General features: G+C 38.3%; 1 protein-coding gene across 3 annotated transcripts in view; it reads right to left on the reverse strand.

Moving 5' to 3' along the window:
* Positions 1–23,839, reverse strand: part of DENND4C (DENN domain containing 4C) — a 92,531-nt gene that overhangs the window by 58,969 nt on the left and 9,723 nt on the right. For 2 of the 3 annotated variants that reach the window (XM_060762431.2, XM_067464367.1), the window contains exons 2-6: positions 9,310–9,622; positions 7,544–7,796; positions 5,560–5,629; positions 3,523–3,692; positions 2,123–2,364 (exon numbers count right to left, since the gene is read on the reverse strand). In XM_060762431.2, the coding sequence (XP_060618414.2) occupies positions 2,123–2,364; positions 3,523–3,692; positions 5,560–5,629; positions 7,544–7,796; positions 9,310–9,614 (1,040 nt within the window). In that variant the 5' untranslated portion in view covers positions 9,615–9,622. Of the gene's footprint in view, positions 1–2,122; positions 2,365–3,522; positions 3,693–5,559; positions 5,630–7,543; positions 7,797–9,309; positions 9,623–20,094; positions 20,116–23,839 lie in introns of those variants that run through there. The other variant, XM_067464368.1, reaches the window with a different exon arrangement.

Consider the following 23,839-nt stretch of genomic DNA (forward strand, 5'->3'; position numbering starts at 1 on the left):
TCAGGAGAAAATGCTTTTGGAACTTGGCCATACAGCCCAGAAAACTCACAGCAACCCAAGATTTCTCAGTTTGTTCTTTGACTGTTCTTCCCCTTTCAGGGAGTTTAAGCTAACACTGAGAAATCAGTCCATTTAACTGGCCCGTGAGACTTCTTAACAATACAGTTTATTATGTGTGGAATAGTCAAAAGTGCTTTAAAAATACCTAAGACAAAAGGATGGTATGACTCACACAAGATTTTAATCAGTTTTCCTCTGTAGTTTACAAGTCAATGCTATAGTTACAATTGGAAAACCAGCTAGTCTTACAATGGTATTGAATAGAATTAGGAACTATATTATAGTTGATGTATGGACAGCAATTTCCTACTACTCATCCTTTTCTGAGCAGTGCATGTTTGCTATGCGAGTAGAAATGGAAGTAGGAAAGCTAAAAGGATCGAGTTTACAGTCTGGAGAGTGAACCAATAATCCTGCCGTTGCTATGGAAATGAGCATCTTATCTGTGTTGTGATACCAACAGTACTCTTCTGTCCTTTAAGTACAAAGCTAACAGGAAACAGCAGCAAAGATGCAAAAGTGCAAAAAGTCCTATTTGTGCCATAATTCAATTGCCAGTGTACTGTGGACAAAATGGCCTCAGAGCTATCTCTCAGAACAGCTCTTGCTTTTGAACTTTAATTAAGATACTGAATAATTTCACATAAAAACCATTAAAAACTGCAATCTTAATCATCCAATTTTTATAAAGGGGGAATTGACAAAAATTGATAGGGGTTGTAGTCCACCCATTTCTGGAGAGCCGTATTATTACTACCAACAATGGATCTGGACCAAACTTGGCTCACATACCAATTACAACCAACTTAAAATACTGCCAGAGTTTAAAGGAAAATGACAGAGGATGATGGGAGTTGGAGTCCACCCACATCCAGAGAGCCGCATGATTCCCATCCACGACTGAGGTTGTGGCTCTCCCCCAAAACAGTCAAGACAGTCCAGCCTACTTCCCAGAATGCATCTTCCAACATCTTTACCCATTTCCTAGACAGGCTGGGGATGATGGGAGTTGCAGCCAAAGATGAAGGCTGAGCAGTCTAACCAGCTAGGTCAGTGGTTCTCAACCTGTGGGTCCCCAGATGTTTTAGCCTTCAACTCCCAGAAATCCTAACTAGTAAACTGGCTAGGATTTCTGGGAGTTGTAGGCCAAAACACCCGGGAACCCACAGGTCGAGAACCACTGTGTTAGGTGGATAGCCATGAGTGAGAGCCAGCCAGATCTAAGACTGCTGGGAATTGAAGCACAGAGAAATCTGGGGCAGATGGGAGTTGCAACTAGCCAGAACCAAATGCAATAGGGCAGTAGAGCCACTAGAGGATTGCCATGGAGACCTATATCACAAAGGGGGGGGGGTGGTCAGGAATAGAGAAACTGCTGCTTTGTGTTTCATTATGGCAAATAAGTATGTTTATTTAATCAAGTCAGGTGACTATGGAACTCCTTTAAAAAAATTAGGACAAGTCTCTCCAAAAGCAAGCACATTACAATTATTGTGAGAATGTGAGACAACCGAGCAACATGATCAACAACTTATAAATGAATTGGAAAGATCCGGCTGAAACCACAAAAGGCCATCAGAAGGTTGCCATAGAGACCTATATCAGTCAGGTGTGGTCACTATCTCAGGGACAAAAAAAGTAGTGCTTTGTACTTCAGTTTGGTGATTGAATCATAAAACTGACAATTCTTTTTGCTAATAAATACCATTACAAAATGCAAACACAGGCAATGCCGAGCACATAAGCTAGTATTATTTAAAATTACTCAGGCAAATGTGCATAAGATGTATATGAAACATAAATTAATTTTTTGTTTATACTTGGTCCCATGTTCAAGATATCTCAAGTTCATGTATGCGAACGCAGGTATTTTTTAAAAATATATATATATTAAAAATCCAAAATAGAAAGCACTTCTGGTCCCCAGCATTTTGGATAAGAGATAACTTCTATCACAGTTTACCAGAAAGACATACAGAATTGACATAACCACATCAGAGTTTATCACTTTTCAAAATGCAACCATGAAAATAGAGAGCTGTTTTGGCAGAGTCTTACTTACTTTTCAATGGGAAGAGGATGCGGTCCAGACACTGACAATTTATAGATGAACATGAGGAATTTTCTAAAGGCATCAAAGAAAGGCCAGTGTGATAGAAGGCAGATACATTTGTTGGAATTTATGGATTTGGAAGTAACTACTTTTCTCTCTACTGGTGTCAAAAGGCCCAGCTGCATATGTTGCTTTTCCGTTAGCAGCTCTCGCGAGTAAGGCTCGTAAAACTGGATAGCAGCCCCGTACACCTAGAATGACAAGGAAAGGGTTGGAATACAGGCAAAGACAGAAATAATTTCATCAAGAATTTAGAGCAGGAGTGAGTAATATGCATCCTTCTAGGTGATTTGGACTGCAATATCTAGCAGTCCTAGGCAGCATAGCCAATGGAAAGGAAAGCTAGGAGCTCCAGTTCAAAAGCATTTGGAGGGTTGCACTTCTGATTTAAAGAGAAACGAGAAGGATTATTTTGATTATGTTAAAACAGGAGAAAGTGGATAAACTTCTATTCTGTCCTTTTCCAAGACTGCCCAGGACAAATGTTTTTGCTCAGTCTGAATGTGTTACACAAGGACTGTTAAAGTTCCATGGATATCTCAACAGCTTGAGTTCAATTTGATTCATCTTTCCTGAATCACATGAAAAAGGCAGGTTCAGTAAAGTGGTCCATAGTCCTTGTGCTTTGTTAATTGAGATGTTCACAGAAACAAAAGAAAGCATTGTTTAGGCAGTGAAGTATCTTTACTTAGTTTGTGATGTAACAACCTAGTTTTAAAAAGTTACAAAGCATTTAAGCTTCAATGTATTTATTTTGCTCTTATTCCTACCCCAAGAAAATATTTAACAGTGGATGCAAACAAATTCTACACAGTAGAATTAACACAGTTTGACACCACTTGAACTTGCATGGCTCAATGCTATGGAATCATGAGAGTTACAGTTTCATAAATCCCCACCAGACTTTGGCAGAGAAAGCTAAAGGCCTTGTAAAATTACAAATCCCAGGATTCCCTAGTGTTGAGCCATGCCAATTAAAGTGGTGCCTAACTGCATTAATTCTACAGAGAAATGCACCCACCCAAACTCATTAACAGAGAAATGTTTCTTTTGTGGGACACTCTTCACACCGTTAATCTCCTGGACAATCATCTTAAGATGCTTTGAGCTCCAGTACTTTCAAATGTTTTTTTTTTTAAAAAAAATGCAATTACAACATATATCCGTGATCACCATATGCGTGCCACTGACTTTAATAACTTTACCTTTGTATGGCTACATTTAAATTAAATGAAACGTATTTTAAGTAACATGCAACATCTTGATTTCAAAACTCAAGAGACATCTCATTTCAATAAATTATTCTTATACTAAATGGGTATATAGATTATTACATTATTCAAACATACCTTTTCTGCAGATGAACCAGTCAAAACAAATGTTGAGAATACAGGTAGTGGATATTTGGTTTGAGAATCCCAACATTCAATAGTAGCTCCCATTGGAAGACAAAACAAAGGTACAGATTCTGACAAGGGGAATGACTCGTAGTCATCTTCTGGGTATCTGAATATTAAGCCTTTTAAAAAATGTAAAAGATATGAAGATGCCTATCATCTTACTTTATCAAGATTACAACATATGCTTTTAGATAATTCAACTAACAGAAAAATAAATTAAAGCTCATTGTCTCAAAAAACCTTATTAATAATATCGGAAACAATCCATTTAGTTTGATTCACATTAATGTATTCATATAGGGGCTGATGGAAGCTAACCATTCAGGGGCCTTCACATCTGAAGGCATGGGTTGTAGGACTGGAGACTCAGGTCTTATCTACATTGACCACTTAATGCAGCTTCAAGATATCGTCAAAACATGATGGCAAGACTGCATACATTGTAAAAGCACACTACAGCACACTTTATGACATAAGCAAAGATGGAGGAAAGTTCAAAATAAAGTCATTAATGTGCATCAACAGCCTGTAGTAAACTACACAGAGAAATAGGTTCTGCAGAACATGAATCACTATGCCGACGCCCAAAATACTCCACTGATGCACACATAAGTATTCCTGTGTGGGGAATTGGGGGAAAAAACCCTGCATTCTCCACTGCTGTCAAGAGATAAATATTAATGTCCTGGAACAGGTTCAATGTCACTCTCTGCACATGTGTAATCACCATCCAGGCCCTAAACTGGTTCCAGTGTTAACAATCTAATCACATGCACAGCAAAACCGCATTCTTCCATATCTGCTTCAAAATGACTTAAGTGGTCAGGGTAAATGTGCCATAAGTGAGATGTGTGGATATTTAGAAACTGGTTAGAGAATGTCTCTGTGACCAAAGCTATCACCATTATCCGCTTTGACACATATAAACCGCAAAATACAATCTTTACTCACTCAGCTACTTTATGTACTGATATAAATCATTTTAAACTGTACCCTTCCTTCATTTGTCAAGACAGACAATATAACACTCCCAGTTGCAATACATCCTATCTACCTTCCAGATGTACTCTGTTTGCTTTCACTGTTAATCCCACCAAAATTCTGTGAGGCCACACAGCCTCACAGAATTTGTCCACTTGAGTTGATTGTTTTTGAGGAACTCTGATTACCCAGTTTAATCTACTATTTTCTGAGGAACTGACACTGAAGTCAAGAGAATCAGTATATTTTTTTCAACAAATATAGTTTTCCCAATTATTCCTAAATGTCTGACTCCATGAACCTGTGTGAATGTTTCTAGATGGCATATCCTAGAATAATAGGGCCTAGATTTCTAATTGGCTTATTTTCCAGATTCTGTATTGTTTGTTGTGACCGAATTGAAAATCAGTGTGATATTGTGAACAGTCTGCTGATCAGGTTCAAATCTGACAAAATGTATAAAATTAAGGATGATGTGAGGACACAGCATGTTTGCTGCTCCAAACTATTTGGACAAGAATTAAACAATAAGTATACTCAAATAAGACATGGTTTAATGAAATTTAAGTGTCTTCCAAAGTCAAAATCAAGAAAGGAGGTTTAATACAATGTAAAAAGCTTTGCAATCTCTGAATCTTATCATAAAGGTAAAGGTTTCACCTGACATTAAGTCTAGTCGTGTCCAACTCTGGGAGGGGGATGCTCATCTCTATTTCTAAGCCGAAGAGCAGGTGTTGTCTGTAGACACCTCCAAGGTCATGACTGCATGAAACTGCATGAAACACTGTTACCTTCTCGCAGAAGCAGTGCCTATTGATCTACTAAAATTAGAATGTTTTTGCTACTAGGTTGGCAGAAGCTGGGGCTAACAGCGGGAGCTCACCCCATTCCCTGGATTTGAACCGCCAACATTTTAGTTCAGCAGCTCACCGATTTAACTCACTGTGCCACCAGGGACCCCAAATCTTATTATATATCTGAAATTTAGAAAAATAAATAACTTACCAGCTTTATATGCAATTGAGTTAGAAGCTGGAACAGACTTCTTGTAACACAGGTATACACTGGAACCCCACTATAAGACAACACATTAAGTCATGATTAAAGACAGACACAGAATGTACTGAACACAATACAAGAATGATTTACAATTTCGTTCTACTGGTATCTCTGTAAGATTTGATTCACATGCGTGCATAATCAAGCAATGGCAACATTTTTATGCTGACTCAGTGGAGAACTGGCTAATATCTTAAAGATCAGCATTATACTAACTGGGGGATCCTTTGGATTTGTTGTACTCAGGAAAAACTCATTACAGATATATTGTCTTTGTTTTTCATTTTTGTTTTTGTTTAGAGTATCAAAATGTTAGAAAATGTTGAACTCTTCTGCTACCTTGGCAGCCACCTCTCCACAAAAGTCAACACTGGCACTGAAATACAACACCGTTTGAGCTCTGCGAGTGCAGCATTTTTCTGAATGAAGCAGAGTGTTTGAGGATCGGGACATCAGTGGGGATACCAAGGTGTTGTGTATAAAACTACTGTCTTCCCAACCCTGTTATATGACTGCAAAACGTGGACTGTCTACAGACATCACACTCAACTTCTGGAATGATTCCATCAGCACTGCCTCTGAAAATTCCTGCCAATCTCCTGGGAAGGCATGTGGACAAATGTCACTCTGCTGGAAGAAGCAAAGACCATGAGCATTGAAGAGATTATCCTCCACTACCAACTTCGCTGTACTGGTCACATTGTCTGAATGCCTGATCACCGTCTTCCAAAGCAATTATTCTACTCTCCGCTCAAGAATGGAAAACAGAATCTTGGTGGGCAGGAAAAGAGATTTAAAGATGAGCTTAAAGCCAACCTTAAAAACTGTGGCATAGACACCAAGAACTGGGAAGCTCTGGCCCTTGAACGTTCTAACTGGAGGTCAGCTGTGACCAATAGTGCTGTGGAATTTGAAGAGGCATGAATGGAGGGCAAAAGGGAGAAATGTGTCAAGAGGAAAGGGCGTCAAGCCAACCCTGAGCAGGATTGCATTCGATGTCCTCACTGTGGAATAACAAGTGGATCAAGGATAGGTCTACAGAGCCACCACCAAGACACTACTTAAAAGACAATCATACTCGGAAACGAGTGATCACCAATGATGATAATCTTTAAAAGGGAGCTAATAAATAGAAATAATGACAACTACTGCCATAATGTGTTCAGAGAAACATAAAAGTTTTCTATTTTCTTGTCATGGCTCACTAAAGTTTTTAAGCCACTATTTAATGCTTCTGTTGAAACCACAGCAATCTACAAAATGCCTTACAGTTCTGATTCTATATTTTATTAGAAGCTATGTGCCAATTAATACATAATTATACATTCTGTCCCTCAACCATAGTGGTTTTATTTGGAAAATCACTTTTAAAAGAGATTTAGGTAATACAAATTCTATTTAAAAATCACTCATTGATTTTGCAGTTGACTTATTGTCTACACTGAAGAAAAAAACTAGATTATATAGAAAATAGGTATAAAGAATACATCTATTTTCACTTTCATTTAAATAATCTCATCTTTTTTTCATGTCAGAAGTTTTTTTATCACTGCAACATTTGCACCCTTCCAAAGTCCAACACTTGTTTTTATTCCCACTCTGTTCTTTGAAGGAAAATTAGGTAACTGGCTATCTCACAGATATGTTTCCAGCAACCACCGTGCAGAAAGGAAAAAAATACAGAGTTGTGGCGATTAAAGTGAGGCAAAGTTAAATATGCTGGGTAGAAACACAGTAGACACTTTAAAAAAGAGGTCTAAATCCAAGTCCTAATTGGAAAGACTCACTTAAGCAACAGGTAGTATTGACTTTCCATTCAGCAATTGAAATTGGATTTAGATCTTCAAGAGTAAACAACCCCAATAGTTTCTGCCCAACCCAACACTTCATAATTGTTTCAAAGCTTCAGACAACAAGATATTCTTCTCACCATGCCACAATTTAGATTCTTATCAACTTTGCAGAAAGTATGGGGAGGGGTTTCCCCTTTGCTGGTTACAATCACACAGATGTCGGTGACAGCCAGGGAGTTTTGGGATCGAACTGGAAGAGCCCTCCGATAAGTGATAAAGATCCGCTGGGATGTGGCCGAACTGTTATTGACATTAGCACATCGTCCATAGGGAGTTGCCTGGATCACCTCACAGCCTGGCATTAAACGCTCCTTCCCTTCGTATAAAACTCTGGAAGGAATTAATGGACATGTGAACATTTCACACACGCATAAATAGAGTTAGTTGTCAATGTACTGTACAATAATAACTCCTTGTGCAAATGCAGGACAATAACTTTCAAAACGGGGAACAACTTTGATTTCTGCAAAGTTCAAGGGGAAACCTAAAACAGGAGATTTCAAAAAAGCAGTTAAGCAAACACACTTATATCTAATGTCCCTTTGCCTGTTTTTCAGACCACTTTTCCCCAAGGTGTTTTAGACTGCTGACCACTTTTGAAATATTTTCATGCATGCACCTTAATATACTTCTGCTCTCTTATCTCAATTGCTCTCACGCCCACAAACACACCCACACAGGGAGAAGTAAAGTAAAAAAGTACTATTGTATATTCAAGTGATAACAACAAAAATAAAAAGGTCTCATTTGTAAATGGGCCTCAAACTATTTTTGAAACTAAAGCAATGGTTTAAAATAGAATGAGCAATTACCACCAGGAATTTTAATCACCACAAAAATGATCTATAGACTTTCTGGGGAAAAAAAGATTTGCTGTTACCTAAAAGTAAATATCATTTGCACTTCAGTATCAGTATTACTATATTTTAAACAATGAATGAGAAATCAGAAAAGTGAAAGACATGAAAGCTCAATGGATGTATTGCTTTTTTGCTCTTAACAGTTTAGTTTAATACACAAATTAACAACCGTAATTTCAAAAACTTTTTTTAACAGTATACAACAAAAATATCCTTCTGGGTCAAATTACTTACTAGACTATGGTAAGAAACATGGGGCTATCCAAATGTTTTCAAGAACACTTTACACAACCCCTAACCACTAGTCATTCTGACCGGCATTGACAGCAGTTGTAGCCCAACACATACTGGAGGTACCAATTTGTCTGTTCTAGACTATGCAAAAATTACACTTGGACTAACAAGTCCAAACCAAAACAAAATGTAATGGATGTTATTTTTTTATTATGCTAACCATGGCTTTGGTACTGTTGCTAAAGAACCATTGTGTTGTAGCCAAGGGTCCAAAACCAGTCATTTATGCACAACATTCTAAAAGATAGACGACCATTCACCAAGCTACAGAAGAACAGATGCTTTTTGTATTCCTCTGGGGTCTTCTAGGGGTTTAGAAAGGTGACACCACCTTCCAATGGCTGATATTTTAAGCACAACCAGTCACTGTCTGGCCATATCTCATTATCCTCTTGCCACGAAATGACCACGAAATGACCCTCTTTCACAAACAGTGCAATCTTATACGTACCATTTAGCAATAACTGGAACTTACTGTCAAGTAAGCTGACACTGAATTTTACTCATGATCTCAAACACTGAGAAATTGATTATTTTATATATAAAGCCACCATGTGCATTTCTTTCAAATACCTACAATATTACATGTTATCACAGTTCTACTATTAAGATGTTTTGAAAATCTCTCTCACTAACAAGACCTTTTCCCATCTCACCACAAGACTGCTGCGCATTAGAAGCCAACTCACCCAATATCAGTAAGCGGTGGCTTGTCCCTACTCCTCTTGTAGCAAAGAAAAAGCTCTGGACTTTTAAGACTCCCATAGTTCAAGTTGGCCTGAAGCGCTGTTGGGGTTGATTCAACACAAGTGTATCCCTCAGGAACAGTTTCACCTGCCGACTTGATGATGACAGCAAGATCTGTGATTGGAGCCTTCGAACCAATTGACTTTGTTTCAGAGCGATTTATTTCTTGATCCAGAAGAGTTGATGTATCAGTGAGACCTGCTACTACAAAATAGTCCACAACTCTTGGGCCTTTATCTTCTATCATAGTTGTATCTGGGGTAACAACAACAAAAGAAAGGAATAAAGATCATGTTAATAGCTCTCTCAGTCCAGCCTATTTATGTGTATATGTGCCTCCAAATCACCCACTAAATTATGGCAACTTTATGAACTTCATAGTTTTCTTGACAAGAAATACTCAAAGAGGTGGTTTTGCTCATTCCTTCCTCTGAAATATAGCCTAACAGCACCTGGTAATCTTTGGTGGTCTCCCATCCACATACTAACCAGGGCAAACCCCACTTAGCTTCCAAGATCAGAAAGGATGCATTGAGGGCATAGGCTAGCTCTTTCACACACAAAAATCACTACAACCAAAGAATACGCAACATAATTAAACACAAGTTATAATGAAAAAAATGTCAAGCACACCCAAGCCAAGATAAAGTTTCCTTCCTCCAAGCTGCCTGAATGGAGATAACAGCACTTCTTAAGGAGAAACACTTCAGTTCCAAAAGAATTTCCTTGATACTACCACTCCTAAATTCTTGATGGACAAAACAGCAATTCCTTTCATACATAGCCACAGTATTTCTGTGTAATTTGGTTGTGGGCCATGTATACACAAACGCACGCATACCTGTATACACCCACAAACATGAAACATAACAGGTAGACAGATCCACTAAAAGTGGTTATTCTGAGATTTTTCATTGCCTTCTATGGTTGTGAGAATATGACCGGCCCAGCATCATCCAGTGGGTTTCCATGGTTGAGTAGGGATCAGATCCCTGATCTCCCAATCCTAGTTCAACATTCAAATTACTTTACTATGCTGACTCTAGGTTGCTGTGTTTTTTGGGCTGTATGGCCATGTTCCAGTAGCATTTTCTACTGATGTCTCACCTACATCTTTAGAGGTCTGTTGGAAATGAGGCTGGTGGAGTATATATATATCTGGAATGTCCAGGGTGCGATAAGGAACCCTTGTCTGTTTGAAGCAAGTGTGAATGTTACAATTAGCAAGCTTGATTAGCACTGAGTAGCCTTGCAGATGCAAGGTCTATCAGTGGGGGGCATATGCATACAGGTAGCCTGGCTGTTGTTTGCCTGGATGCATCCTTTGACTGTTAATTAACTATTAGCTTCAAATGTTTAAGCGTTCAGAAAGTTAGTCATATTTACTCACAATGTTAGCATGCAATTAAAAAGGTTACAACACAGTTTTATCATCACTATACCTATAGAATCCTTGCTAGATCCATCCAAAAGCTAAATATGGAAATACTTAATGATAAAGTGGCTAGTTTACAAAGGCCTGCATGGTTCTGCTACTCACAGTTGTCTTTCTGTTCACAGAATCTATACATTTCTAAGACAAAAAGGTTTTTAAAATGTTCCCTACAGAGTACAAGCAGTCTCTGAGTTACAAACATCCGATTTACAGACAACTCATAGTTAAGAACGGGGGTGAGGCATTAAGTGAGACAAATCTACGCCTCGGAAAGGAAATTCACTCCTGAAGGAGTTATTATGGGGAAAAGGGGTGTCCTCTGAGGCTTTATCATCAATCCTTGTTTCTACAACAAGCCATTTTTTTTCAAAATCCAATTATCACAGGAACAGAAAGGGGGGTAAAAATCTTCTGAACAGGGGCACAGACAGTAAAACAAAAATCACAGGAGTGTTAATTCTTCCCTATGCTATCCAAAGTTTTTATAGATAGCCAGCCAGACAGCCAGACAAACAGACAGACAGAGGTATGTATTTGGCTGGAGATACACTTAAAAATGTACCTGTTTAGACTTACATACAAGTTCAACTTAAGAACAAGCCTACAGAACTCGTCTTGTTCAAAATTTGGGGGCTGCCTGTATTTCTCTAGTATGCCATATCTCCCTTTCCCACCAACATGTGATATTGGTTCTCCAGCGTTTACTGAAGCCTCAGCACCAACACCCCTCATCATAAACAACTTGACAATTGCATGGGAAAGCAGCATAATTACCTGTTAACTAAATAAAAAGATCACAACATAACCTGGCTGCATCTTTGGTATTGGAATAAAATTAATTACAAGTGGCTATTAGTTATGACCCCCCCCCCCCAAGTTACCCTTCACCTAGTTGCTTTCTGAGCCTACCCATACACAAAAACACTGAGGGGTTATAGGCTGACAACACTAATGTTCACCTAAAAGAATTGCATCTACCACTGGTGGAACAGCATCCAATAGACATCCATGTTTTTAAGTCATTTATGGCAATCCTAAGACAAACCTATTACAATATTATCTTGGCACAATATGTTCAGAGGGGGGTTGCCTTTGTCCTTATTTGAGGCCAAAATAGTGTGACTTATTTATTTATTTATTTATGCGCTTGTATACCGCTAATATCTCAGCCTAAGTCGGCGACTCATTGCGGTTTACAACACTTAAAAAACAGTATTCAGTTTAAAAGCATAAAACACATATACAATACAAATTATTGGGCCACCAATAATAATCCCATGCATCTCGTAACTGGAATCGCAATCCAAAATTCATCGTCCATGATTACCAATCCTTGCCCACGATCATCCAGTGGGTTCGATAGCTTAGCAGGGATTTAAAGCCTAGCTTCCATAAGAGTAGTTTAGCACTCAAACCACTACCCCCTTAAAATTTGCTTCAAATGTTTAAAGGTGGCACACCGAAAACTTGAGGAGAGAATCAAAAGGCCCAATACTCAAGCAGAAGTCCATTTGCACACTTTGGATGTAGATTATTGTATGTATCACTAACCAGGATAACTTTGATTACTACACCCAGAAATTTGGTATGAAGTTCTTTTTTGATGTTGCTTCTTCTTGCCTTCTCATTGTGAAGCAAGACTGTGAAATCCTTTGATGCATGGTGGGAAGATGTTAAATATGAACCAAATGATCACCTTGTTATTTGAAACCATGGCCTCCTTTAATGCTGAATATTGTAATACATTTCTCCAATAGTGAAGAATATCTAAATTTGTGCAGCATTTTTTCACAGACCAAGGAAAGTAAAGGAGTAGCAGCAGAAATATTATGCCCCAAGGCATTGGGGGGGGGGGGGGGGGCAGTCACATTAAGAAAAATATAACACCATGACACAGTTTACATAGCAAAGTTTATAATGCTAGGAAAATGTATGCCTCACTCACCAAAATAGATTTATGTTACTAAAAATGTACCATAATAACCTACTCAGGGAAAATAGGAATCTCTTAAATTATAAAGAAATGGCTGTACAAGGTCACAGTAATACAATATATGCTTTATTTAAAATTTAATCCGCATATGCATTCCTAACACAGCATAATACCATATTTCAATATTTGCCAAATGTTTATACAGATACCTCCATGGCTGTTAAATAGCATCTATCTGGTTCCACAGTATAAATTCTGTCACAGTGAAAGTAACAGGACAATATATAAGTATCCTAGGAAATCAGGGAAATTGCTAAATCAAATGTTCTGTAGAGTGGCTGATGAAGACGACAGACAGAACTTTCATTCTCTTGATTATTTAGAACATCAGCAGAGTCGGTTTCTCAATTTTACAGAAGACTCACAATTTTTGCCAGTAAACAGTGCTGTAGGCACACACCACTGAGTCATAAGGCAGGTTCAATGGAAAATCCAGGCAAGATGTTATCTGTCAGCACAATGTTAAACTAGTGGCTTCACACTTTTTTTCATTAAATGATCTAACTTTTACTGCAACACACCAATATAAGCAGAGAATTAAGAGGTACTTCCGGCTTAGGTCCAGGCTATTTGAAGGACCGTATCTTCCTTTATGATCCAAGTTCTTCTGGATAGGTCCTTCTCACCTCTCAACATCTTTTCAATCTTGCTTGACTTTTTTTTTCTGTGCTAGGAGTGACTTGAGAAACTGCAAGTCACTTCTGGTATAAGAGAATTGGCCGTTAGCAAGAACATTGCCCAGGAGACGCCCAGATGTTTTATGTTTTATCATCCTTGAGGGAGGCTTCTCTCATATCCCCGTATGAGAAGCTGGAGCTGACAGATGGGAGTTCACCTCATTCCACCGATTTTTTCATCAGCAGTCCTGCCAACAGAAGGGTTTAACCGATTGCACCACCAGGGGTTCCCAATCTCAAAAACCGAACTAACACATTATCACCTTATTATTAGTTGGCATGTATAAAGCATAAAGGTATGCCTGGATGTTTCTCATGTTTTACCATCCTTGTTGGAGGCTTCTCATATGGCGAGCTGGAGCTGACAGAGGCAGCTCATCTGCACTCACCCCAGATTCAAACCTCTGACCTTGTGTCAGCAGGCCTGAAGACCGACAGGTCAGCTACCAAAAAGGCCTTCTCCCTTGTTCCCATTGTACCATCGAGGGCTCCTATCTTTTTTGATGGGAACAAGGGAGAAGTCCTTCTTGATGGCTGCTCAAAGTCTTTGAAAACCCCTCATGTGTTCAACTTTATAATTTACTATAAAATATAATTGTATAGTTTTAATCTGCATAGTTTTATATAGGCTGTTACCTACCTTAAATCAAATTATTGCAAGAAAGGCAAGAAATAAATGCATACTACTACTAACAACAATATTGAGACATCTACATGAATGATTATTTTTAATGTACATAACTGCAAAAATTCACTTCAGCAATAAAATAAAACTTTGCTACTGTAATAATAACAATAAGAATAAGAATAATTTTATTTTTTCTCCGCTTCTCCTTGTTGTACGAGGCAGGGCACAACACAGCTAAAAAAATGATCATAAAACATTATATAAAATACACATATTAAAATACATTTCTATGAAATATATATAAGAAAATACTTGTACTCTATTTACTTTAGTTCACTTGATCTTATTAAAACTATATTGCTGAAGCTACTGACAGAAAAAACAACTACCATACCAAAAGACTAATATGTGTTCAGTTAAAGATCCAGCATGATGGACTATGACTCTGGAGATCAGGGTTCAAATTCCCGCTCAACAATGAAACCTACTAAGTGGCCTTGGGCAAGTCACATTTTCTCAGCCTCATTGGATGACAATGGCAACCCTTCTCCCACACAAATCTTGCAAACAAATCCAAATAAAGATCCTGACAATTTTGTCCTTAGGGTCATCAAAGCAGAAACATCTTGATGGTCAACAACAACAACATTGGTACATGTACAAAATACATTTACAAAGATAATTTGTTTATTGCTCATCTATTTTTATCTGACTGATATTAAACTTATTGGTTTCAATCTGCAGATACTTCCAAAAAGCAGCAAGTTGTCTTCCTAATGCAGAAACACAACAACAGCCCCTCCAATACATGTGAGTGTATGAGGCATGTGTCTTCAAGTCTCTGCTTTGGTGGCTCAATGAATTTCACAGGGTTTTCTTAGGCAAGAAATACTCAGCAATGGTTTTGCCAGTTATTTCCTCTGAAATATACCCTATAACACCTGTATATATTGGTCGTCTCCTGTCCAAGTACAAACCAGGACTCACCCTGCTTAGCTTCCAAATCAGACAGAATTGCATGCCTTTATTCCTTTATTCCACCCACAATTTGGGCCATTCAACTATAAGCCAGCAATTCAAGAACAGGATCATTATAACATCTAAAATACACCTGTCTGACCGATTTTGGTTTGGCAAGGATTCAAGAATAACAGACTTCACTCTGAGAAGGAATCAAAAGCAAGAGCTGAGGTAGTTTTAAAAAGGAGTTTGCTTTGCTTCAGAAAGAAAAAGTTGTGGTTTTTACTGCTGAGAACTAAAGCTAGATCTGCAGTAAATCACGAAGTGGTTTGACTATATAACTAACTGTTTATTAGGTTACAAACATAATTACAGCCATATATAACAACAAACCAACAACTGTATTTCCTTTTCTTTTTGCTGATAAGTTTCAAGTTATGAAGATCATTCCAGAAGAGTTGTCACTAAGCTACTTTTGCATATTTTTGTGGATATTGCTTGGTCCTAATGACAGTGGGTTCCATTTTCATTTATGGACTAGAATATTATCATTTGGGTTTTTTTCCACATTGCTTCTACTATTCATTAATATATGAACTATAGTCCTGAGTGTCAGCTGCATTAAGATCATTCTGACCAAAAGGTCAAGAGTTCGAAGCCAGCCCGGGTTGGAGTGGGCTTCCAACCAATTGTGTGTAGCCTGTTGTCGACCTTTGCAACCCGAAAGACAGTTGCATCTGTCAAGTAGGAAAATAAAGTACCACCTTAAAGTGTGGGGAGGCTAAATTAACTGATTTATGAGGCCATAAAGAAGATTCCAGCAAAGCATTCCAGTGGGGAAGCATGTGGGGAATGCGGAAGTGCTTCATCAGCGTTGCAGATGGACAATGAAAGCGACAGCTCCCTTTGCGGCCAGAAAAAGTTAAATAGCCTCTGTGTACATCTGTATATGTTTGTATGTCAAAAATTGGCATTGAATGTTTGCCATATATGTGTACACTGTAATCCGCCCTGAGTCCCCTGCGGGGTGAGAAGGGTGGAATATAAAAGCTGTAAATAAATAAATAAATAAATTTCTCTTACTTCAGTTAAATTCTGTTTTCAGCATCTTTCCAACTTAGGGTGAAAGTGATGCTCATACAGTGTCCAATCTGTGAAAAAGATAGATTTCTGCCAAGCTGAGAAATTGTTTGTTTGGTCTTTAAGAAGATATAGAGTGGATGCCGAGGCTTGGTTCATGGACCCTCAGGGATACCAAAACCTGGGGATGATCAAGTCCCATTACATACAGTGGCATAGTGGCATTTCTCAAGTCAATTCTGACACGGGGGAAAAATAGTGAAAAGATGTCCCTCATATGAAATGGCAAAATCAAGGTTTGATTTTTGGACATTTGAGGGCGGGGGATTGTTCATGTTGTGGACCACTGAATCGGTGAGTGCAGAACTCATGGATACGGAGGGCTGGCTATATTTGGACTTGGGTTAGTTTTTTATTTCAGTCTGCTATGTAGCAGATCTATTTGTAGCAAATGCTATGCTACAGATAATCTGACTTTCCAATAGCCCTTTTATTTCTGAATTATATAAATATAACCTTTTCACAATCCTTATAGTCCCCCATCCAACCTACTGCTGAAGGAGATGATCTTGGAATATGAGATATTGTTTGCATCCTTATGTTACCAATGGTAATACTACTGTATTTCTCAACAATCCTTTCATCCTCAAGATTACTCAACACATGCCAGAACTGAGCCTTGCTTTCTTGAAAATGATACCAAATGTCTTCAAGTTAAACTGAAACCCAAAAACATAATTGGGAAAGTCACTTTCATTTATTCAAAACAGACTAACATAACAATAACATTTAGACCAAAAAGGATATTACAACAGTTGCTAACATGAAAATTTTTATGTTTGTTTCTTTCTTCCTTTGTTCAGATATTTTTCTAAGGGTGTAGCCCAAAATACCAGCTACAGTTTTTATGTATTGTTAATTCAAGACATTTATTGTCTCTTGACCTTTCAGGGCCCTCAAGCCAATGTAGATATGATTTTAGGATTATCTTCAATATTTCAGCTCTCCAATAGCAATTTATCCTCTGCTATCTGCTCTCCCTAGAAGCCAAGATGGCTAAACTAAGACTGTAATACTTCGGACATGTCGTGAGAAGACACAGTGCACTAGAAAAAGAAATAATGTGTAGTAGAATGCAGTAGAAAATGAGGGTTTCAGATAGACTCAATCAAGGAAACCATAGTCCTGAGTCTGTAAGACATGAGCAAGGTTGTTGACCACGGAGAGACTTGGAGGCCTCTCACTCACAGGGTCGCCATAAGTCAACGTCAATGTGATGACAGTTCTCAACAACCGAAAAGAGAGGTCAACAACAAAAGCTTTCCTTTGCTCCTTTTTATCTAGGTGTTCTCTTATCCTGAGCAACCACTCTCCATACTGAAGCAAAAGAAGATCCAAATGGACCAGCCACCTAAAGTGCCTGTTTTGAGGATTACTTACTGGCCAATCCATACACATTAAACATCTCTGGAGCTACCTCTTCTTTTTAGGCCAAGCCCACTGCTTTGAAAATCAGTGTACATATATTTTCCTTACAATGCTCCCAATAAAAACACAAAAGTGGTTTAAATTTAATGGCTTACTCTGAAAATCACATACAATCAAAATGTATTATGCTGGTGACATCACAAACAGTTGACTTTGGCTTTCAGGTTCCAAATCTGATATCGCAGAGTCTGTTTGCTCTTGTCCAGAAAACCATTACCGTCCAGTCAGCCTGACTACAATAACAGGAGATATTCTGGAACAGATCATTAAGGATCTGCAATCACTTAGAAAGGAATGCTGTGATTATTAAAAGTCAACATGGATTTCTCAAGAACAAGTCATGCCAGACTAATTTTATCTCTTTTTTTTGATAGAGTTACAAGCTTGGTAGATGAAGGGAATACTGTGGATGTAGCATATCTTGATTTCAGTAAGGCCTTCAACAAAGTCCCCCATGACCTTCTTGCAAGCAAACTAGTCAAATGTGGGTGAGGCAGTGCTAATATTAGGTGGATCTGTATTTGGTTAAGCAACCAAACTCAAAAGGTGCTCACCAATGGTTCCTCTTCATCCTGGAAAGAAGTGACTAGTGGAGTGCTGCAGGGTTCAGACCAGGGCCCAGTACTGTTCAATATCTTTACGAATTACTTGGATGACGCTTTAGAGGGCATGCTTATCAAGTTTGCAGGTAACACCAAAATAGGAGGGATAGCTAATACTCCAGAGAACAGGATCAAAATTCAAAATGACCTTAAGAGATTAGAGAGTTGGGTGAAAACTAACAAGATGAATTTCAAAAAGGACAAATGTAAGATACTACACTTAAGCAGGAAAAAATGAAATGCAAAGATACAGAATGGGTGGCAACAGTACATGTGAAAAAGATCTCAGAGTGTTCATGGACAACAAGTTGAACATGAGCCAACAGTGTGATGTAGCAGCTAAAAAAGCCAATAGGGTTTTGGGCTGCATCAAAAGGAGTATAGTATCCAGATTGAGGGAAGTCATAGTGCCCCTCTATTCTGCTTTGGTTAGACCTCACTTGGAATACTGTGCCCAATTCTGGGCACCACAGTTTAAATGGAGATATTGACAAGTTGGCAGGAGTCCAGAGGAGGGCAACTAAAATGATCAAAGGTCTGGAGACCATGCCCTATGAGGATGATCTTAAAGGACTGGCCATGTTTAGTCTGCAGAAAAGGAAGTTGAGAGGAGACATGATAGCCATGTATAAATATGTGAAAGAGTGTCATAAGGAAGAGGGAGGAGGCCTGTTTTCTGCTGCCCTGGAAACTAGAACTCGGAGCAATGGGTTCAAATTACAGGAAAGGAGATTCCACCTGAACGTTAGGAAGAACTTCATGACTGTAAGAGCCATTCAGCAGTGGAACTCTCTGCCTCAGAGTGTGATGGAAGCTCCTTCCTTTGAACCTTTTAAACAGATGCTGGATGGCCATCTGTCAGCTGTACTTTGATTGTGCTTTTCCTGCATGACAGGGGGTTGGACTAGATGGCCCATGCGGTCTATTCCAATTCTATTATTCTATGATTCTAAAACTGTACCTTCTTTGGAGAAATACCACATTCATCCAGGCCTCAATCAGATCCAAAGACGTGCTCATCAAAATTCTGCTGGAGTACAGAGATGGTTTAAGCTAATTCTGTCTTTCCTTTGCAGCCCAAAAGGTTGCTCTGGGATGTCACAGTCCATCCTGAATAGCATGGAAAGTGGCATTGGAAGGACTCCTTGATCTTCATCCAGCAGTGATATTCCCCTGATCACAATGCCCTCTACAAATGAAAGGAGTCTTTCTGTCCATGACGACTGAGAATTTAACTAGAACTCAAAGCACACTGGACATAGTGCTAGCTGGGAGAAGGAACTGCATTTTCCCATTAGCAAAGCTACATGCATATTTAATATACATCCCACATCTCTCTCTTAATGCTGAGTTTCAAGACTGCTCACCACGTGAATGAAAAAGCAGGCAGCAAAAAGCACAATTCATGAGATCTTGCATCTGGCAACTCTAGCTTGACATCTAGTGCACAATCACCCAGATAATCATTTACAAGCTACCATCCCACCTAATTGTTGTTTTAATCTGCTGGTGGGAAACTAAAAACAATTTCAAAATGGTTTTTAAATTGCTTTAATTTGGTAGTTAATCATGATTCAATAGGATAAAATTGAGTGAGATACTATTTTTAGTGAGGTACAATGATACAAGTTGAACTATGTGCTGGATATGGTGTGATTGGGGTGTGGGGGAGATCTTCCAGAGGTTCCGCCATGTGGATGTGCACATTCAATTTATCTGTCAACTTATAACAATCCCATGAATTTCACGGTATTCTTAGGCAAGGAATATGTAGAGGTGGTTTTACCAGTTATATAGCCTACCTGGTATTTATTGGCAGCTTCCTCACCTGGCAATAAAACACAGTGAATATAGCGGAACTTACTTCTGAGTAGCCATGTATAAGATAGTTCAGGTGAAGCATGGAAGTCTACTGGAGCCCCCGGTGGCGCGGTGGCTTAAAGCTCTGTGCCGGCAGGACTGAAGACCGACAGGTCACAGGTTCGAATCCGGGGAGAGGCGGATGAGCTCCCTCTATCAGCTCCAGCTCCTCATGCGGGGACATGAGAGAAGCTTCCCATAAGGATGATAAAAACATCAAATCATCCGGGCGTCCCTTGGGCAACGTCCTTGCAGACAGCCAATTCTCTCACAACAGGAGCGACTTGAAGTTTCTCATGTCGCTCCTGACACGACCAAAAAATAAATAAATGGCAGTCTACTCTAACTTTTGAATGTGCATAACACAATCAACATGATTCACACAGACAAAATGTACATAATTAAAATCTTTCAAATTAAATGAAAGTGGGGAACATATTACTTAGGCATTCAGAGTTCAGATATAAACTCTAGGGACCAAAGCAAACCGGGATACCTATTAAAATTGTATTGTGCACAGAGAGAACCCTCAGATGTATTTTTGAAATTAGAGTAATTCTATATCCAACATACCAATTCACTTTTTCCCACCCATAAATGGTAGCTGTGGAATCTAGTCTCATTTTTTCTTTTAATATGTCGTTTAAAAGATGCTTACAATGTGAGTCACATTCATTTCCACTGAATCATTACATTGAAATCCTCAAGTTGCCTCAATAGTTTTGCAAATGTACACCTCTAATAGACTCATATCACAATAATGCAGTACAACAGCTGATTGCAGACCACAGAGCAATGTTTTCTTTTTCATATTTCCTTCTATTTCTCTTTTCTTTGGAGACGAAGTACTGTATTTACTCAAGTCTAATGTGCCACCAAACCTAATGCACACCACAATTTTCAAAACCCTGAAATGAAAAAAAAAAGTATTTGCTGCTGAAAGTAATGTGCAGCGGCAAAAAGTACGCACTTTGTAATTTGGCAAAAAAAGGTGCACATTACAGTTGCTGCCTGCTTAGGATTCTTTCTTTTTTAAAAAAGTGTTAGGACATCAATGCTTCAGCGATGGAAAAGAAAACATTGGAGTGCAACTGTGCTGTAGAATGAATCCATTTTAAATGAATCCCAATAAAACTGATTTGTTGAGATACCAAAGTTGAAAGTAACATTCTTTTTAAATTTGACGTAACAGCATTTTTAGATGAAAATGCCATCATCAATACTCTAAGTAAATATTTTCTTTCACAGTAACAAAACAAAAGTAAAAGAATAACTTTCCCTCTATCTGTCAGATCCAATAAAAGGTTTTGCCGATTGCTGCTCTAAAAGTGAATACAATTCATATTTGGAGGATAATTCATTTATCTAGACCCTGTATATCTCTGACGTTAACTTACATTGTGTTTCTGATTTCTACAGTGGCTACAAAAACCTAAGGTGTAGCCTTTACAGTAGTCCAAAAGACTTTCCATACTGACCAAATTTCTCAAGATTGCAAATCAAGAACTATTAGGAAAGAGCAAGATCATTTTGGGAAGTCAGACCTGCCAAACACAGGAGAACAAAAGACTATATCCTGCCTCTCTATCTTATTATGTTTGGATTTAAACTCCTCTAGTTTCCTTTCAGCAAGCAGATCCATTTGTTTGTGATTTCTATGGAACAACCTGTTTTGCCGATTTAGCCACCTGCTTTCCTTTTCCTTTGTCAGCCTTCTATTGAGAGAAAATTCATCACATTAAAATGAATCAGAAACAAAATGAATTGAAAGCATGTTGATCAGCACAGCAACTGAAAAAGCTGACACTTTTTTTCTAAATGCATTTAATGCAAATTTTATTTACATGCCACACATAATTAAGTATGTTTCAAGTCCCACTTTGCAACCTTCTCCACACACAATGGTGTTTCCTTCCCCAATTATACTTTTGTTTTAGTTACTATTCCAAGCCCAAAACATCCAAGGAAGAGATGTAATGTGTGAGCAGAAGGAGAAAAGGTAAACAAGGGAAATTGGAGAGAAAATGAGCAGGCAGATCTTGTGGTGCTTTTGATTCAAACAAACCTTTATTTTATGTGTTTCTGGCTGATCAGTGGCCTTTCTGCTATGGCAGATGGTTTGGACTAGACAAAAAAAAAAGAAAATGTTGCAGTATTTCTGATATGCGTATACGGACAAAGCAGATTTTTCAGAAGTCATGATATACATGTTATAGAAGGGCTTGTCTTCACTAGCCATAAACAAAATGTCTGGTTTGCTGTCTGTAGGGTGAGTGGGGGCCAAACAATAAACATAGCAGTCTGCAATAAGCACATTTAAAATCAGGAAAGAATCGTGTGACCTTCCAGATGTTCTTTAGATAGCAGATGCCGGCAGTCCCAGCCAGATAGACAATTGTGATGAATGCTGAAAGTTGCATCTGAAGGGCTACCTAATCTCCCTTCTTGGTTTAAAAGGAAACATCAGAAAATGGTAACATTTCTCTAAGAGATAAAAGCAAAAGCAAAAGAGGGAAAACATTTTCTTGTTTTTGTTTTATTACCATCTTTCAAGATTGAGGCAAACAAGACAAGACTATTTAAACAGTATATTAAAAACATGACAAGGCTCCATCAATGTTACTTGTGGCCAATTAAAGCAATGCTGCTGTCAAAATCACAAGTCTCCCAAGTGACAATTTTATTATTGCAATTGACTCTCAATATAATATTGTACAAACACTATAACTTGATCAATACAATGAACAGAACCTCCCCAAGACATTTTTCATTACTGATTAATCCCCAACTCATAATAGAGCACACTGCTATAATGCCTGTAATCTAGTCTTTAGATGATGGAGACATGATTTACTGGCTTGATTAGAAAAGCATGTAAATTTTCAGTAGCAGAGATTACTAACCACTGCTCCTCAACACTATTGTAATTTGAAATGCCACTTAAAACTACAAATTAGTTTGTATCTTACAGCTGATTCCTTCAAGTTATCATGTGTTACCATTCCGGTTTGTGGACCCCTGTCTTAGAGCAAATCTTGCTATAACCTGTTTGTGATGGAGGTGCTAATGAAAAGTTTATTAAGAGCAGTGCTATTCAAATTGTGGTCCAAAACCTGGTGTTGTTCTGTGGATCAATTTACTGGTGATACACAGTACATTTCTCAGAAATAAATAGTTGTCAATGGGCACAAATATTGTGCCAGTCCCTACCACACTGAGGGAAAGACTCTAATTTTTCCACAACAACTCCACTTTTCCCTAGACAGCATTGGCCCTAGAATCACTAGGAAGGAAAAGACTTTAGAGCTATAGGAATTAAATTACCAAAGCAAGAAAGGCCACTGAAAATTCAACAAAATAAAAAATTTCTAACACTAGAAAGCACGGAAAAGAAAGACAAGGAAAGTTGGGTCAAAGCTGCCTTAAACAAATCCAGATATACCAGACTCTCAATGACAGTGTACTGCTTAATTCTAAACACTGATTGAGGTCTTAATTTTTTAAAAGGAAGGAAAATGGGAGCAAAAAATGAATCATAGTTTGTCAAGTGATTTTTCCTAAGTGAGATTCCACTGTTCTCCATGAAACACAAATGCTCTAGCCATTTTAATACAGTACTCAATTTTGTATAAAAGTATATTTATGATCAGGGATTATGTCAAAGATAGAATGTAATCCTCATCAATATATTAAAAATAAGTCACCAAGCTGGTCTACAAGAACCATAAATCATATGAAAAGCAAGTTTC

The sequence above is a fragment of the Anolis sagrei genome, chromosome 2 (genome assembly GCF_037176765.1).
Source record: "Anolis sagrei isolate rAnoSag1 chromosome 2, rAnoSag1.mat, whole genome shotgun sequence".
NCBI classification, from domain to species: Eukaryota; Metazoa; Chordata; class Lepidosauria; order Squamata; family Dactyloidae; genus Anolis; species Anolis sagrei.